Source organism: Rhinichthys klamathensis, unplaced genomic scaffold (genome assembly GCF_029890125.1).
Source record: "Rhinichthys klamathensis goyatoka isolate OS25496 unplaced genomic scaffold, OSU_Roscu_1.1 h1tg000150l_1, whole genome shotgun sequence".
NCBI lineage: Eukaryota > Metazoa > Chordata > Actinopteri > Cypriniformes > Leuciscidae > Rhinichthys > Rhinichthys klamathensis.
In genome coordinates this window covers 2,211,334-2,229,841 of record NW_026606685.1, presented here as the reverse complement: position 1 = coordinate 2,229,841, position 18,508 = coordinate 2,211,334, and the positions used below count along the sequence as shown (strand labels likewise).

The following is an 18,508-nucleotide window of genomic DNA, read 5'->3' as shown; positions in this document are numbered from 1 at the left end:
TTTCCTTTGTCTTTAGAAAAGACCCCTTTTTATTTTTTTGGAAGTTACTTTTCTTTCTTTATAATTTATATTTATTTCAAGAGCAGTTTTGAAACAAACCTCCATTTTAAATAAGCACTGTCCTTTTTTTTCCAACTCCATCCTGTTTTGTGTGTTGGATTTTAGCATTTGCAACATATTTTGTAGCATTTTTTTATCTTCAGCTTTTAGTCACAAAGCCTAGCCTTTGGTCAGTTTTATGCTGTTCATATTCACTTTTCATATTTGTGTTCAACTGTTCTCAAGGAAATGTTTTACTATTTGTAAATATGTTAATAAAAATGTTGTATGTTATAAAGGTTGAAATTCAAGCATTTTCCCATATGATCTAATCTGTCTAAATATGTATACAATAATGTATTTTATAATGTTTATGTAGTTCAATAGTGATTAAATTAATGCTGCATCTTGCGGAAGAACATTGTAGCTGGAGATACTTCTCCCTGTTTATGTCTTCGACGACGAGTCGCGCAGGTACTGGTACTGCTACTCCGCAGTGGTGCGACGCGAACCAGTTTAAAATAGTCCGAATATAAACACTTACCAATAGCCTATAGATGAAAGTTAACGTAGTAATTCGGGATAAGACAGAAACACGGTTTGGAAAATGGATTCATGATGTAGGCTACTCGCTTATTTAGTACGTGATTTTTTGTTGTTGGTGGGGGGTTTCGATTTTTGTCAGCAATTTTCAGAATCAATAGATTCAAATGAAGATTCGTATTAGCGTATATATGTTTAAAATTATCCAAGATATGTCATGAAATTTGAATGGGTTTTAATGGACGATTCGTTTTTTGAGCCGTCAATCGCCCCCTGGCGGAATAAAAAGTCTGTGCAAATTGGACAACTTACAATCAATATTATCTGCCTGCAGTCCCGGAGGCTGCATTTTCAGGACCCCACTTCTAGGACCGCATTTCTAGGACCCTAGTTTTTTTGTGACAGCGCCACCTACCGAGTCGGAGAACCGCAGTCCCAGGAACGCATTTCCAGGACCCTAGTTTTGGAGGAACGAAAAAAGTGCCACCAAGGCAGTATCTCCACCCAGTTTTAACTACATTAGAGTTTTTTAAAAAGTTTTATTACACCCAAATACTACTTTCTTTATTGCAATTAAACCAGGTTCCTAGGAATGTTGAGAAATTGGGTCTAAGTAGCATACTATAATATAACTCAAGTAAAATAAACAAGGAATCATGTTATAGCCTTTTCAGTCACTCGATGGACCACATTTTCAAGTACAGAGGGAAGACAAGGATGACTCAGGGGGTAGATTGATTGTGTATTTTACAAAATAATATATAACACTTGAACTTGAACACACAAAATCTTTTATAAAATAATATATAACAACTGAAATTGAACACACAAAATATTTTACAAAATAATATGTAACAACTGAACTTGAACACACACAAAAACAAATTTGATCATGACGTGAACCACTTCAATGGATGGACAAACACATGGACAACATCATCACTGACTCCTAAGAGAGAGAAAGAGAAGTGAATTAAATAAGGAACATTTAGTTGAACATGTTCTACTCTCTAATTTTAAATTTCATATTTAAAAGATCTTAGTTACCACAGAGTAATGATAATGATAAAAAATAATGATATCAATCTTCATACCAATTACTGTTCATAATACAATTATTGCATACTGTTCAAAGATTTGAAAAAAAAAAAATGATTTTGATGTTGTGGGAACAAAGGTTCTAGAAACACTCATGTCAATAAAGCCCATCTGAACTGAGAAAAAAATAATAGAGAGAGATGCAAGAAATCTGAATAGAAATAACATTATTGACACGACTTTTCCTGACCATATATAAGTAGGCCTATACAGTAAATGACACAATCTAACACGTGGGATTTTAACAGTCAATTATTATAATGGCCTCTCTGATATGTCTGACTATTAAAATGTCATATGTCTCAACCAACTTTATAAAACCATGTCAAAATGAAGAGACGTACACATAACATGTATTGTGGGTAACGTTAACAGGCTTACTGTGAGCACGTGACAGTGAAAACATTACGATTATTTTAACTGAATTAAAATGGAAAAACAATGAGTAATTAACAAGCTTTCAGAACGAACATGGTACAGTTTATTGTGCTGTAAGTAAGTCAACACAGGCTTAGCCTATCATGCAACAGCTACGTTAAATGAACCGTAGTATTTCATTTTCCAGCATTAGAGGCTAGTATATGATGGCTATGCATTCAAGACTGTTTAGCAAATCACCAGCACGTTGGCAACGTTAACTTTCCAATGAAATGCATCACAATTGTTTTTAAAGTTAAACAAATAAAAATTGATTCGCATTTGATACTCACACTCTGAATGTCATCCATTTTCGCTGGTCCTCTAATTCGGTAGGTGGCGTTGTCACTAAAAACCTAGGGTCCTAGAAATGCGGTCCTAGAAGTGGGGTCCTGAAAATGCAGCCTCCGGGACTGCAGGCAGATGCTACTCCTTACAATAGCATCCCAAAGTTAAATTCACAACGACAATGGTGGCGCTGTTTCAGTCATGGTTTCAGTGTGTTCACAATTCTAGGCGCCACCCATACCACGAACTCAGGAAAAACACCCCGTTTTCCATAGTTGTTTCCACATGTCCAGGAGGATTTTAGAACAAATATACTAATGGCGCCTATACATTTGGGACGGGATTTATCTTAATTTTTAATTTAGCAGTTTCACTTAGTAAACACTCGGTCGCTTCGGATGATTCCTTGAGTTGGATTTTCAACATAGAGCAATAATGTTCTGCAGAAACCAAACTTCCAGAGCCACTGTGGCCCGCGGATCCGCGATGGAGATGGAGGTGAAGAGAGGCCGATTCCGCATGAGTGTGCTGGAGGATTCCGCACAGGTGAGCGATCGCAGCAGCACACCTGCGCATGTGCAGAACCACCACAAACTTATCACAACACTACCGAAAAAGCTCAATTTTATTGCTCAGATGCTCATTCAGCCTACACATACCAATAACTCCACAAAGTCCCCAGACAGCAACATAGTGTCGGCCCAGATCCGGCCCACATCTGGTACGCGTAGAATCCATATGTACCGGATGTGGGCCGACACTATGTTGCTGTCTGGGGACTTTGTGGAGTTATTGGTATGTGTAGGCTATAAATAGGCCTATCAACATTTCCTCAGAAGTTTAGTAGTAACTAGGAAATGAGACAATTGTATACAGTAGGATTATTATAATCCTACGAAGGGCAAAAGTTTCCATTTGAATTCAGTCTAGTCTATTAGGTAAGATCTGATTTTAGTGTGCAGGGTTTTGTAGGAGTTTGGATTCAATATCTATAATTGTGTAGGCTAATTATTTATTACATGAAGTCCCCTCTTCATGTAATAAAACATGGATCAGACTGCACTACGCCGTATTGTTAAGGGATAGTTTACCCAAAAATGAAAATGATATCATCATTTACTCACTCTAAAGTTGTTCCTTCCAAGCCTGTATGATTTTTTTTTGTTCTGCTGAACACAAAATAAGCTATTTTGAAAAATGTCGAAAGCCAAACAGTAGCCAACTCCTATGACTTCCATACGGAGAAAAAAAGTCAATAGCGTCCATCAACCATTTTTCAAAATATCTTCTTTTGTGTTCAGCAGAAGAAAGAAAATCATACAGGTTTGGAACAACTTGAGGGTGAGTAAATGATGACAGAATTTTCATTTTTGGGTGAACTATCCCTTTAGGCTAAATCATGTATTCACTGACATATTGAATAGTTGCATTAATCAGACAGCATACTTCCATTTACAAAGCATACTGTTGATGTAAAAAAAATTGTTGTTGTTGTAAAATCTGTGTTTTTTAGACTGATTTAAAGACTGCCTTTTTTATTTGATAGCCTTGTGTATTCAAGAATCTCTTTCATGTTTTTTTCCTCCTCGGCAGTAATCTCACATGTGTCTCTAGTTTCAGAAAAGTAACAACACTTCAATACACAACATTTCTCAGAGATCAAATTATCTGAGCAGTGCTATCCACACTCATTTTATAGCAACACTTGTCTCATTTGTACTAACTGTTGGCAAAAAGAAAAATGAGCAGCAGCAAGATTTAACATACTATTAGTCAGGGAGAAATCGTTTAAGAGCGAATACACGCGCCCTATTCTTTGGAAGTGTGCCGAGATCAATCTTCAGTTAGTGCTTTTGTGTAACTGAACACTTAGTCATAGTTCGCTATTCATTTAACCACCCTCATGTCACTCTAAACCTGTATGGCTTTCTTTCTTCTGTGGAACACAAAAAGAGAATTTCTAAAGTCTCACTCTTTTCAGTATAATAAAAGTGAACGAGGAGTGTGCCGTGAAGCTCCTAATTAAAAGTAATTTAGTAAAATATGCAAGATATTTCAAGTCGTTTGAACTTGAGGTCAAATAGCATGCAGTAGAAATGCATCAATGCATCAAATGATGACAATTTTCATCTGTAGATGAACGATTCCTTTAAATGCACAATTAAGAACTGGCCGTCATTAATACAATATAATTCATGCATCATAAATAACACTGACATTATTATTTGAGTCTAGTATCTTCATAATTAAACATAAAAAGATAAATTGTTCCAGAATCAAAATCCCCTATACTCAGAAGTATTGAAACTCATGAAGTTACCAGCTGTCTCAAATTATTTTCAGTCATAGCACAAACATTATCAGTTTACAGTCCATATCAACCCTTAAACTGTACACATTATCTAGGCCTAATCTTTTTTTTTCTTTTTTTTTTTTTTTTTTTTCAGATCCTTTGACACATATTCAGTTGTGGTTTGAGGACAGTGTAAATTGATAATTACATTGGTAAATTCCTTCAATTCGTTTGATTTTTATGCATAAATAATTTGTTCCGGATTGATAAACCCTCAGATTTCTTATTAACATACGTATATGCAGTTATTTGTGGTGATTATAAAACACACTTATATCACTCCATTTCAACTCTTACATAACTGTGGCTCTTTACGTCACATTTGAGAGGATGTGAACAGATTAAAGAGGTATTTTACTGGCTCACTATATGCAGACCATAAACTTAGAATGAGTACAGAAATTGAAAAAAAACAGAGGGTTTTTGTTTTAGCGCCGTTTAGCTCTTTGTGTTTCTTGCAGGCTGAATGTTTTCAGAGCTCTCGAGTGTGTGTTACGAGGCTGAGGTTTTTCTGGCACATTAGGAAGAATCTCAGTGGCGAGTTATTTTAGTATTTTTTTATGTACTATTAGAGTATTCGTATTTTGAATTGGCTTTTATTTTTATATTTCAGTTTTAATTTTGGCTTTAGTAATTTTGATAAATTCTTTTGTCATTTTAAATAGTTTTTGTTGTTTTTAGTTATTTCTATTTAATTTAGCTTTTAATTTATATATATATATATATGTTTTTTTTTTTTTTTGCGGTTTTAGTACTTCAACTCCCACTATGTGTTTTAATTAGTTGCCAAGGCAACATTTCTTATTTTGTTAAGTTTTAAAGCTTAAGTTTTTAATCTGATGTTTATATTTTATTTTATTTCAAGCAGCTTTATTTCAGTTAACGAAAACTATCTTTAATTATAACATTATAACAGCACTGCTTTTAAGATGTTAAATATACACTAAGAAAGTGATTGCAACAAATATTATTTATATTTAAAGTGACAGTTTATTCAAATGCAACTAACAATTTCATTTTAGGTCAATTCCACAAGCGAGTTAATTCAAGTAAGCTGGGGCATGTGACAAAATTAACCCCATTTAACAACACGTCTCATCCTAATCTATACAAATGGCTTAAAATACATAAAAATAACCCTGAATTGCACTATCTGGAGGTAAAGCTAAATATCCATACAGATTGCTTCACCCTAACTGAACTTAATTACATGAGACAAAAGGTTCAGGGCTTAGTCTTAGATCATGGCTTATCCAAGCTTAAACCCACTGAAAGCGCTGTCGGTGTGTGTGTAGCTTAGGAGGAGGATTTTCCGGAGATAAAGAGAGTTCAAAAAGTAAAGTAGGTCTTAGACCATATAGCATAATCTTTTCCTTGCTGCATTTTATTTATTTTTTATTATTCAATATTATATATACACTCACCTAAAGGATTATTAGGAACACCTGTTCAATTTCTCATTAATGCAATTATCTAATCAACCAATCACATGGCAGTTGCTTCAATGCATTTAGGGGTGTGGTCCTGGTCAAGACAATCTCCTGAACTCCAAACTGAATGTCAGAATGGGAAAGAAAGGTGATTTAAGCAATTTTGAGCGTGGCATGGTTCTTGGTGCCAGACCGGCCGGTCTGAGTATTTCACAATCTGCTCAGTTACTGGGATTTTCACGCACAACCATTTCTAGGGTTTACAAAGAATGGTGTGAAAATGGAAAAACATCCAGTATGCAGCAGTCCTGTGTGCGAAAATGCCTTGTTGATGCTAGAGGTCAGAGGAGAATGGGCCGACTGATTCAAGCTGATAGAAGAGCAACTTTGACTAAAATAACCACTCGTTACAACCGAGGTATGCAGCAAAGCATTTGTGAAGCCACAACACACACAACCTTGAGGCGGATGGGCTACAACAGCAGAAGACCCCACCGGGTACCACTCATCTCCACTACAAATAGGAAAATAGGCTACAATTTGCAAGAGCTCACCAAAATTGGACAGTTGAAGACTGGAAAAATGTTGCCTGGTCTGATGAGTCTCGATTTCTGTTGAGACATTCAGATGGTCAGAATTTGGCGTAAACAGAATGAGAACATGGATCCATCATGCCTTGTTACCACTGTGCAGGCTGGTGGTGGTGGTGTAATGGTGTGGGGGATGTTTTCTTGGCACACTTTAGGCCCCTTAGTGCCAATTGGGCATCGTTTAAATGCCACGGCCTACCTGAGCATTGTTTCTGACCATGTCCATCCCTTTATGACCACCATGTACCCATCCTCTGATGGCTACTTCCAGCAGGATAATGCACCATGTCACAAAGCTCGAATCATTTCAAATTGGTTTCTTGAACATGACAATGAGTTCACTGCACTAAAATGGCCCCCACAGTCACCAGATCTCAACCCAATAGAGCATCTTTGGGATGTGGTGGAACAGGAGCTTCGTGCCCTGGATGTGCATCCCACAAATCTCCATCAACTGCAAAATACTATCCTATCAATATGGGCCAACATTTCTAAAGAATGCTTTCAGCACCTTGTTGAATCAATGCCACGTAGAATTAAGGCAGTTCTGAAGGCGAAACACAGTATTAATCAAACACAGTATTAGTGTGGTGTTCCTAATAATCCTTTAGGTGAGTGTATATAGGCCTATACATCGTTAACTAAAACTAAAACCACTAAAACCTTTTCTGAAAACTTTCTTACTTGATATAAACCTACAATAAAATATAAACATTAGGTAAAAAACTTAATCTAAACGAAAAATTATTAACTGGAAATAAATAAAAACTGAACTAAAAATCTATTAAACCTAAATGAATAAAATGACAAAAGCAGATTACGTATTAATTACTAAAAATTAAATTAAAATTTACATTACATACATAAGAATTAACATAAAACCATTAAAAAAAACTATAAAAAACCCACTGATGTATCAGCCAACTTCTGCCATTTTTTTTGTTTGTTTGTTTGCTTTGATATGCATCAGACGGTCAGTTAATGGTTTGGGTTAACTGTCTAAGGTTATGACTACTCTTGTCTCTTTCTCCATCAATCTGCAGGACTGTGAGGTTCAGAGGCAGATCGAGAGGGAGGTGAGGATCAGAGAAGGGACCTGTAAGCTTTTAGCTGCATGTTCTCAGAGAGAACAGGCTCTGGAGGCTTCCAAGACTCTCCTCACATCCAACAGCCGCATACTGGCCCTCATGACCCAGCTGCAGCGCATGAAGGAAGCCCAGGCTATGCAGAGAGCAGGACGAAGGTATATCTCTGAGTCTTTGGGCTGGGGTATTGATGTATAGCGAGTTGGAGTGAGGAAGGATGGATGGATCCTATGCTGTCTCCGATTCTGGCTCAAATAAATTATGAATAACTAAATAATAAATGTTATTAAAAGAACAGAATAAAAGAAAAAGTATAACATTATGATGCCTACCTATTGTAATTGTTTTGCTATAAGTGCAGTTCAAATGTTGCTTTTGTCTGGAACAGAGCCTTTGATCCATTGATTGAATGGTTTCAGGTCATCTGATGGAGGGTCTGAGCGATTGCCTTGTACTGGAAAAGTAGCCATTTCAGGTGCGGTTACACAGAGAAAAACAGAACATCTCACCATATGTAGGCTATATTTATTTACTTTGATTTTGTTTCTTTGCTTATCCTCAGATATTCGTATTCCTCTCATGTGGAAAGACTCAGAGTATTTCAAAAACAAAGGAGGTGGGTTTTACAAATATATATGCCCATAAAGTAATTTTTGTCGTTATTTTTCAAATTTTTTCTGTCTTCCTGTCCCTCTTTTCTCTGTTCAGAGCTGCACCAGTGTGCGGTGTTCTGTCTGCTGCAGGTGGGCACAGAGATTCACGATACAGATCTCGTAATAGTGGACAGGACGCTCACAGACATCTGTTTCAATGAACCAGTGATATTGTGAGATGCGTTTCCTTTTACTTCCTATTATTTCTCCAAAATGAATGCATCACTTGTTGATTTTTTCCATAATATCTCATCATGTCATATTTATTAGTGATAATGCTTGATTAGTGTAGCCTTTGAATTGTTTCTGACCAAAAAAAAAAAAATCCCAATAGTAAAATAAATCATTATATATGTATAATTTAAAAAAAATAAATAAATAATAAAGATCTTTCAAGTCAAAAATCCTTTCTGAGTCCTCATATATTGTTTTGATAGCACTGACGCACCTCCAGGCTTTGACCTGCGGGTGGAGCTCTACAGCTGCTGTGTGGAGGAGGAGTTCAGCGCGGGCTTCTCCACTCGGAGACTGAGCCGGCTGGGAAGTGCCTCCAGTAAGAAGTTCATGGCAACTTTGGAGACAGCAGCTTCCTGTAGTTCCCATGGCAGTAGAACCGTTTCGGGAGGAGGGAGTTCACCCGGAGGAGAATCACCGGTTCTGTTGCCCGCTCTTTCTGTACGGTGAGGTGGCAGTATACCGGTATATGCTATCACCTAGAGAAATATCTTATATACCGTATCTGTGTACAGTGTACACACAGATACATGACACTGGAAAAATGTTAAATGTTGAAACAGTCTCACACATGGGGCTGCCAAAACCAGTTTACAAACATAAACAGATGCATCTGTAGTGACTGGCAGTACAGACAGACACACCTTGACTTTTTATTTTCTCAACATTCAGTCTGTCTGAGATGATGGCCAAAAAAGCAAAGCAGAGAAAAAGAAAGAGATGGATGGAGAGAGATGTTGAAACCAGTTAAATATTTTTAGGGTGAATCTCATAAAGCCTGCCAAGAACATGTCTGGGTCATTTTTCATATTTCAAAACATCTCTGGAAGATTTTTTTCTCCCCCAATATTTTTAATCATTAAAAATTAAATGTTGTGACATTATTTTCATGAGAATAAAGCACCACTTAAAAATAATTGATCTCTTTTCATTCTTATTATTTCATTATTTTAATTGTGATTATACGTGATTATATATTTGTATTTATTTTACTGTCTTTTTATTTTATTTTTTATTATTACATTACAGAATCATCATTGACCCTATTGAAAATTACAAACAAACTCAAAATTAATATATCTTGGGCCATTAAGAATTTGGGTGGACAGCTGTGTTTTAATTGTCCTAAAAAAAATATTGAATGTACTTAATGTACAAAAATACAGCCTAATACATTTTTTGTAAAATATATGCAAAATATATGAATTTTAAGTGAAAATTCTTTTACTTTTTTCTTTGATAATATGACCTGGACATGTTTTCTTGAAATACCTCCTATAAGGTTTCACTTCATTAAAAATACAACAGTGTTGTTGGATTATTTTCTTTTCAAATTAAGTTTTCTGATTGTTTTATGTACATCAACTCAAAAAATGTATTATTGTCAGTTCTAAATGTTGCAGTTTTATCAGAACTGAATATTTTGTTCTTTTAAATTCTTAATAAATGTGCTCACTGTCACTGCTCTTGTCCTCAGGGGCCCTAAATATCACCTCCTGGCCCATACATCTCTGACCCTGTGCCACGTACAGAACTCTTTCCGAACCCATGACCTGACTATATCAGACACAGGTAAAAAAAAAAAAAAAAAAAAAAAACTTTTAATGTTCACAGAACCCATTAAATATGTGTTTTACGTATAACGAGGTCCAAAAATCTGAGAATACAATGAAAATCTAGGATCTGTAAAAAAAAAGTTAATTTAAATCTAAATAGATCTCTAACCATCTCGTTCTCGTTTTGTTATTTGTTTTCATCTGTATTTCAGAGGACTCTTCGTTCTGGTTGCCTCTCTATGGTAATGTGTGCTGTCAGCTTGTGGCTCAGCCTCACTGTATGACTCAAGACGTCATGTGTGGAAAACTCAGAATTCGGGTATGTAAGAAATAATTTATTATTGTAATTAAAAATAAATGAACATAATTTTCCAATTCCCTATTCATTCAGCTTTCATGTATTTTTGTACCCTAGTCAGAGACCAATCCTGAGGACTGGAGAGACGTCTACGGGGTCCTGAATGGATCTGTTTTGAAGTGTTACCAGCAGCAAAATGATACAGACTCTTTAGAGACACCAGTGTTTACTATTCCCATTAATAAGGTGAGGATTATCAATGCATCAGTTGTAGTGGCATCTTTTAGTCAACAGAGGGGATTTAGTTCATGTTATGTTATGTGAGTAATTCCAGTAAAAGGCTGTGAAACGTGCTGCACGTGTCTTTCAGTCCAGTATTACAGCATACATGGTTTTAAAAGTTGCTTACTACATGGTCCCTACATGCTACTGCTTATGAAATGCAGAATTTGTTGTTTACACCTGAAACCAAGTATGTGTGTATACTTGCTTTAGGAAACTCGTGTGCGTGCCACAGAGAGAGATCCGGCTCTACATACTCAAAGTATCACCATAACCAACCAGTGTGGCGAAAAAAACACTTACACAATTGTCACGCGCACACCTGAAGACACACATTGCTGGATGGAAGCCTTCTGGCAGCATTTCTATGACATGAGTAAGTACCAGAGCTTCCTAGAATGGTAGAAATCTGCAGATATCTATCTATCTATCCATCCATCCATCCATCCATCTATCTATCTGTGTATATATATGTATATATATATATATAATTTCATGTTATCTTTGTAGGATTAATTGACAGCTCTAATTCGTAATGATTAAAAACTTCAACAACATTTGCTGACATGCAACCTCCGGTATGTCCATAAGGAAATCCTGAAAAGAAAATCATAGCTCTGTCCCTCATCACTATGCAGATTTCCTTATTGTAGGGGCAAAGGAACAAAATTCCTTTTTGTCACGTTTTGCAAACAACACTGTCTCCGTCACTCAACACAGTGTTTGCTGCAGACACAGATAATCTCACTCTTAAAGGGGTCATCGGATGCAAAATTCACATTATACTTATTTAGTGTATACTCTTTATGTAGTCTTATGTAATTGCATAATGCTAAATTATTTTCTGTATTTATGGGAAGTTCAATCTAAAGTTCAATATGCAAGGCTCGTTTACCTTCTTAGTAAGGCCATTTTAATTTTATTTTTTTAAGTTTAGCGATTAGAAATGGATTTATTTTGCTGGAGGGGCCACTGTGTTTCACCAGAGAAACACAAATGAGAGGAAGTCTCACTTATTGACTAAAAAATTAGTGAAAGTTTCAAATGTATTGCACGTGCAAGAATTTTTACACGTGACCTTGAACTTTGAAAGGAATACAGGCTTGTTTTCTTAGAGTCTGATTGAGCGGCGCTCTGGCGACATATTTTTGAGACCAGTTAGGCCTGACTTTTCTATTGTGAAATCTGCATTTATTTCTGAGAAGGTGAAAACTAGAATGACTAGACTTATTGTTGCATTACCGCTTTTTTAAGTTCCTTAGCGAAATAAGCAAAGAGCGCCTTTGAACACAATACACCTTTATTGTTATAGGTACACTGACTATGACAGTTAGATATGGTTTTAGTTTTATAACAGTTTGGCCTGAGAAAATGATAATGGAATAAAAAGGTAGAACAGGGATCTTTTTTAGGGGTGATAAACAAGTAATAATTGCATAAATGTAAACGTGCAATTGCACGTGTTTGCATTCTTACTTGCATGGCCACTTTTTTGGGAATGAGGAACTGATGCGCTTGAAGGACAAGTGTTATCATTACTGACATAGAAAAAACCTACCAAACTGGATTTTTCCCTAATCATTCTTAAAGGCTGATTAACTGATGGAGGAGAACAAGAGCATGGGATTTAAAGTACAACAAACCGTAAATAAATAGGGTCAACTGTCATGCATTTAAAAAAAGGTGCGCTGAACTTAAACTGAGGAAACCAAATTGAAATTCGGCTTATATGACTTTTGTCGTTGACATTTTAATATTTTGAAGAATCTTCAGGCTTATCCATACAACTAGTTCAGGATGTTTGGAGCTGTGATTACTGAAACAGCTGCAGTCATGTTGAACTGTCATTGTATGAGGAAAAAGCATCCTCTTAATTTGTTCTTTCGTGTTTTACAGAAAAATAACAGTACACTTGAGGTATCATGAGATAAAGCAGTGAGGATAGACGTGCTTTAGTGAGCTCCTCTGATTGGCTATATAATTCGTCGAAAATCCTTAATTAATCTCCCTGACTGGAAGAATTTTGAGTCTATTAAGTATCTGGAAATGTATTATTGTTTATGGCAGAACACAATTTACGCCGAAAAGGACGTAAAACACGACCAATTAGCAACACTCCCGAAGCTAACAACCTCGACACGCTAACCAGTAATGGGCGAAGATGTGGAAGGTGAAGTATCGTTACAGACTCTATAATTTGCCTTTTTTTTTTTTTTTGAAGTTAAAGCTGCTGTAGGTAACTTTTGAAAAAATGTATTTGCTAAAACTGTCATTATGTCCTGACAGTAGAATATGAGACAGACAATCTGTGTAAAAATCAAGCTCCTCTGGCTCCTCCCAGTGGTCCTATTGCCATTTGCAAGAAATACACACTCCCGGTCAGAAACAACCAATCAGAGCCAGGAGGAATGTCTTAGCAGTGTCAATCACGCTCGTGTACACGCTGATCACACCCCTCTCTTGCACAGCGCGAGCCGTCGTTCAAACTCAAGATTGCCGGCGTGCTGCAGCTGTGCTTATGACGGAGAAACAACCTAAACTGCCAATTCTCGAGTGACACCTGCTCATAAAACAGAGGTAAAAGGAAAAAGACTGATGACGATAAACAAGCGAAAAAGAAAGAATTACACAGAGCCCATTGACTCGGTGTCAAAACTCTAGCCGCATAACATGTAGATAAAATGTCACGCACTCTGCTAAGCAACAATTGAAACCTGCTAATTCACTGGCTTGTCATGTTGCTGAAATAATGTACTAGCACACCTTATCTAGCATTATATATCGCTAGAATAATTACTTACATACTGTAACGTTAGTTACCGTTATATTAACGTTATCTTATTAGCTATTTATAACTTATAGAAAGAGTGCAACGTTATAAAGTTACATGTAGGCTATTGGAAAATACATAATGATTTGAGGACCAAGTTTGTAGTCAAAATATGGGCAGGCCATAGTCAATGTAAAGCATATTATTGACGTTTAGTCCCTATTAGTGAATGTGCCATATAACTTTTTATCCGCCGTCATCGGTGGCCCTGTTTACTAGCCTGCGCGTTCACGACAGGCTCCACTGTGGAGGACGAGCTGTGGAGGGAGGGCTGTAGCGCAGCAGAGAGCAAGGGGGTGGGTCCTGTAAGTTGTGCTTGTTCAAATTTTCAGGCTAAGTCAACGTTTTCTCAAAACTCCCTACTGCAGCTTTAAAAAATTTAGCTCGGGTGACTTATTTTTGGTTTTTATTCTTCACGCAACGAGATGTACCTTTCACATCATGTAATGGCACTACATTATGTTAATGGAGACCTACACGGTTACTTTAAAGGTCACGTTTAAAGGTCATAATCCAGTTAAAAGAAAGAATGTGCTTGCATATTTGAAAAGGGTTAACACTGATATAGCTTTTATTCAGGAGACTCATCTTACAGATCAGGCGCATAGAAAACTCTAGAGAGAATGGGTTGGTCAGGTCTATTACTCATCATTCTCATCTAGTGGTCGAGGTGTAGCATTATTATGTCATGATTCTGCCATCATGTTATTGATTATTCCTGGTCTTGTGGCAGGATCATGACAGAACCAATGTTTTGTGTACAAGCGCATGGCCGATTGTCATGGCCATGTGCTTGTGTTGTCTCGTCTCTTAACCCCGCCCCCTTGTTATCCTGATTCAGTCTTTATTGCTTCACCCATGTCACCTGTTATGTCTTGATTAGTCTCCTTATTTTATCCCCTTGTGTTTGCTGTCTTGTGTCGGTTCATTGCCAAATGTTACTTGTGAGTACCCTGTGAAAGTCTTGTCTTTGATAGTTATTGAAAGTCTAGTCTTTGTTAGTTTCTCTTGAAGTGTTGTTTGTTTTCTAGTGTTTTGTCAGTGTCGTTGTCTAGTAAGTCACCGTAGTCCTGTCTTGTTTTGCCCCCTCGTGGGCTTTGTTTTCCCGGTTATTTGTTTAATAAATCGTGTTGCCTTGACTACTGTCTGCTATTGGGTTCATCCTTCCTCACCCACATAACAGAATGAACCGACCAGAACCGAACCCAGTAGACATTACGTCCTCTTATGTCAGGCATAACCTTGATGATCTTAAGGATTGGTGGCACAGGACCATCGCTGACTCTAAGAGGGGCAAACTCCCGATTCCCTCCAAGGGAGAGTTATCATTGTGTGAGTATGCCCGGGTCGCCAACGAGAGGAGGTTTTTCCTGCCTGATCACCTCCTAAACCGCTACCTCATTGCGGGTCTCAACTCTCCTCCACCCCTGGCTGAACGGGAAAGCCTGGTTTGCCATTCGTTCGCTGATGTGGTGGATTGTTTATCAAGGAGAGAGTCCCGGGGGTCCATCTTGTCTTCACCACCAGTCAAGCTGCCAGTGATTCCGGAGGGTCGTGTCCTAGGCGTCGTTTCCCAGGGGAATCAAGCTGGTTCCACTCCCGTGACGTCATCCGGACCCGAAGGTCTACTCGGCAAACGAGAGAGACGGCTGTCGTGGGAGTCGACTTCGGAGTCCTCTTCCACTGAGACTGCAGTCCCTGCTGTGCTTCCGCAACTGGTCACAAGCCCGGCTACGTCCTCTGCACCGCGACCCAGGAAGAAGAAGAGGAAGAAGGGAGCCTCTTGTCCTCCGTCTCTGTCTTCCCCAGAGCCCGCTCCAGCGAGTGCCGTCCCAGAGCCCGCTCCAGCGAGCGCCGTCCCAGAGCCCGCTCCAACGAGCGCCGTCCTAGAGCCCGCTCCAGCGAGCGCCGTCCCAGAGCCCGCTCCAACGAGCGCCGTCCCAGAGCCCGCTCCAGCGAGCGCCGTCCCAGAGCCCGCTCCAGCGAGCGCCGATCCCAAGTCAGCTGCTGTGAGAGCTGCGGCCGATCAAGCTGCAGAAGCAGTCCTGTTGTCATTGCCGCTGAGGCTTTAGCTAATTATTTGTCAAATCTTGTCAAAATCCTTGAACCGGTCTGTCCTGCCTTGTCCTCAACACCCGAGCCTGTCACGGTGAGCGCAGCACCCACGCATGTCTCCGTGAGCGCTGCACCTGGTCCTGTCCCTGTGAGCACTGCACTCGATCCGGTTCCTGAGAGCGCAGCCCCCACGCCTGCCACAGTGAGCATCAGACCCACGCTTGGTCCTGTGAGCGCTGCTCCCGAGCCTGTCGCCGTGAGCGCTACACCCAGTCCTGCCCTGTCACCTGCCATGTCCCCCGTCAGAAGTCCCGTTACCTCATCCTCCGTGTCCTCTGTGTCCCCTGTGTCTGAGTCTGTTGCTGCAGCATCCCCGACTGTTTCCCCGTTCGTCCCGGTCTCCACCAGCCCCCGGACTGTTTCCCCGTTCGTCCCGGTCTCCACCAGCCCCCGGACTGTTTCCCCGTTCGTCCCTGTCTCCACCAGCCCCCGGACTGTTTCCCCGTTCGTCCCTGTCTCCACCAGACCCCGGACTGTTCCGCCCAAGTCTCGTCCTCGTGTGTCTTCCGCCAGACCTGCCCTGAGTTCTTGTCCTCAGCCCTCATCCCATGGACCCAAGACCCCCAGTCCTCCCATCCACCCTGGACCACCCCCCATGAACTCTGTGTTTCCTCCACCTCCTTTGCCTTGTATGTTGTTTTTGATGTTTCACCCTAACCCCGTTATTGTTTATTCATGTATGCCGCTTTTAGTGTTTTCCATGTTTTGTTGGTTTTTGTCAATGTCTCGTTCCGTCTTGTCTTGTGCTTAGTGTCCCTTTGAGGAGCGTCTGGTAGCCGCTCCTTAAAGTGGGGGTTCTGTCATGATTCTGCCATCATGTTATTGATTATTCCTGGTCTTGTGGCAGGATCATGACAGAACCAATGTTTTGTGTACAAGCGCATGGCCGATTGTCATGGCCATGTGCTTGTGTTGTCTCGTCTCTTAACCCCGCCCCCTTGTTATCCTGATTCAGTCTTTATTGCTTCACCCATGTCACCTGTTATGTCTTGATTAGTCTCCTTATTTTATCCCCTTGTGTTTGCTGTCTTGTGTCGGTTCATTGCCAAATGTTGCTTGTGAGTACCCTGTGAAAGTCTTGTCTTTGATAGTTATTGAAAGTCTAGTCTTTGTTAGTTTCTCTTGAAGTGTTGTTTGTTTTCTAGTGTTTTGTCAGTGTCGTTGTCTAGTAAGTCACCGTAGTCCTGTCTTGTTTTGCCCCCTCGTGGGCTTTGTTTTCCCGGTTATTTGTTTAATAAATCGTGTTGCCTTGACTACTGTCTGCTATTGGGTTCATCCTTCCTCACCCACATAACATATTAATTCACAAATAGTTACAATTTAACCTGATTAATGCACACTCTGATAATACTGGGAGATATGTAATTGTTGAATGTGAGTTGAACAGGGAAAATATAACCTTGGTAAATATGGTCTAAACCATGATGATCCAATCTTTTTTAGTAAATTACTATTAAGATTAGCTACTGTTAAGGCCAACTGTATTTTTGGAGGTGACTTTAATCTAGTTCTAGATCCTCTTAAGGATAGATCCTCCAAAAAAATCTCCTAAATCAAAAGCAGCAGCTATTCGGAGTCAAGGAAGGACTGACTTGGGGCTATATATGATGTATGGCGCAATCTCTATCCGGATCAAACTCTCTCATGTTTCTCTCCTAGCGTTGCTAGGAGAAGAGTGAAATGTTATTACAGTTTAAAATAGCTGTTTTCTATGTGAATATATAGTAAACTATAATTTATTCCTGTAATCAAAGCTGAATTTTCAGCATTTTTACTCCAGTTTTCAGTGTCACATGATCCTTCAGGAATCATTCTAATATACTGTATATATATATATGTGTGTGTGTGTGTGTGTGTGTGTGTGTTTTGTTTCATGCATCATAACTGAAAATAAAACTATTTTTGGCTGAACTATCCCTTCAATAGTTAGTTTGAATGGATTTGTTCTAGTTATTTTTTAGCAGACGTTTGTTAATCCAACTTGATGCAATGCTTGTTACAAAATGTCTATGTTTTTTGAGTGTGACTTTTCCTGTCATATACCCTGTTTAAATCCTTTGTCTGTTGTTAAGCCTCAGATGAAGGTGAAGATATTTTCCCTTTGTCAAAGTAGTGTGAGGGTTTTAAACTTGACAAGGAATGTTACTGAACGTTGTAAATGTTAGATTCCCAGTGGCTACTAAAATCAGGTGTCACTAATTTTGACAATCACCTGAATTCTTTTTAAATATTGTCTTCAAAATATTTCAGCAATGCCTGATGTATAGACTGCATTGTTGCTGTAGGTGACATCAACCTGACAGAATGTTCCAGCTCATAGTTTCATTTGGGGGTGTTTACTTTGCTGTTTAGTGTTGCTACCGCATAGTTTCGGTCATGCATTTATTTAAAAAGTTGTAACACTTTATTTTGATGGTCCACATTAGACTATACGTAATTTTGCAACTACATGTCAACTAACTCTCATTAGAGTAGTCAGGACTTGACATTTACACCCGCCAATCCGCCAAATGCAGGTGGATTTCAGCAGTGACGTATAACGCAGTCACTGAATTTTGTATATGATATATATATTTTTCAATTGTAGTCTTTTAAAAAGGCATCTGAAATAATAAACTAAGAGCAATGTTGTCAAAAATATTGATTTTGATACATATCGATATTGAAATATCTGCTTCCTCACACACACCCGCCTCC

The 18,508-nt window shown here is 38.7% G+C and overlaps 1 protein-coding gene across 1 annotated transcript in view; it reads left to right on the top strand.

Moving 5' to 3' along the window:
• Window positions 1–2,716: 2,716 nt before the first annotated feature.
• rtknb (rhotekin b) overlaps window positions 2,717–18,508 on the top strand; it is a 41,595-nt gene continuing 25,803 nt past the window's right edge. Inside the window, exons 1-10 of the mRNA XM_056258336.1 lie at window positions 2,717–2,931; window positions 7,802–8,001; window positions 8,263–8,318; window positions 8,406–8,459; window positions 8,552–8,669; window positions 8,934–9,176; window positions 10,208–10,302; window positions 10,499–10,605; window positions 10,702–10,830; window positions 11,080–11,242. Of these exons, the coding sequence (XP_056114311.1) occupies window positions 2,821–2,931; window positions 7,802–8,001; window positions 8,263–8,318; window positions 8,406–8,459; window positions 8,552–8,669; window positions 8,934–9,176; window positions 10,208–10,302; window positions 10,499–10,605; window positions 10,702–10,830; window positions 11,080–11,242 (1,276 nt within the window). The 5' untranslated portion in view covers window positions 2,717–2,820. The remainder of the gene's footprint in view (window positions 2,932–7,801; window positions 8,002–8,262; window positions 8,319–8,405; window positions 8,460–8,551; window positions 8,670–8,933; window positions 9,177–10,207; window positions 10,303–10,498; window positions 10,606–10,701; window positions 10,831–11,079; window positions 11,243–18,508) is intronic.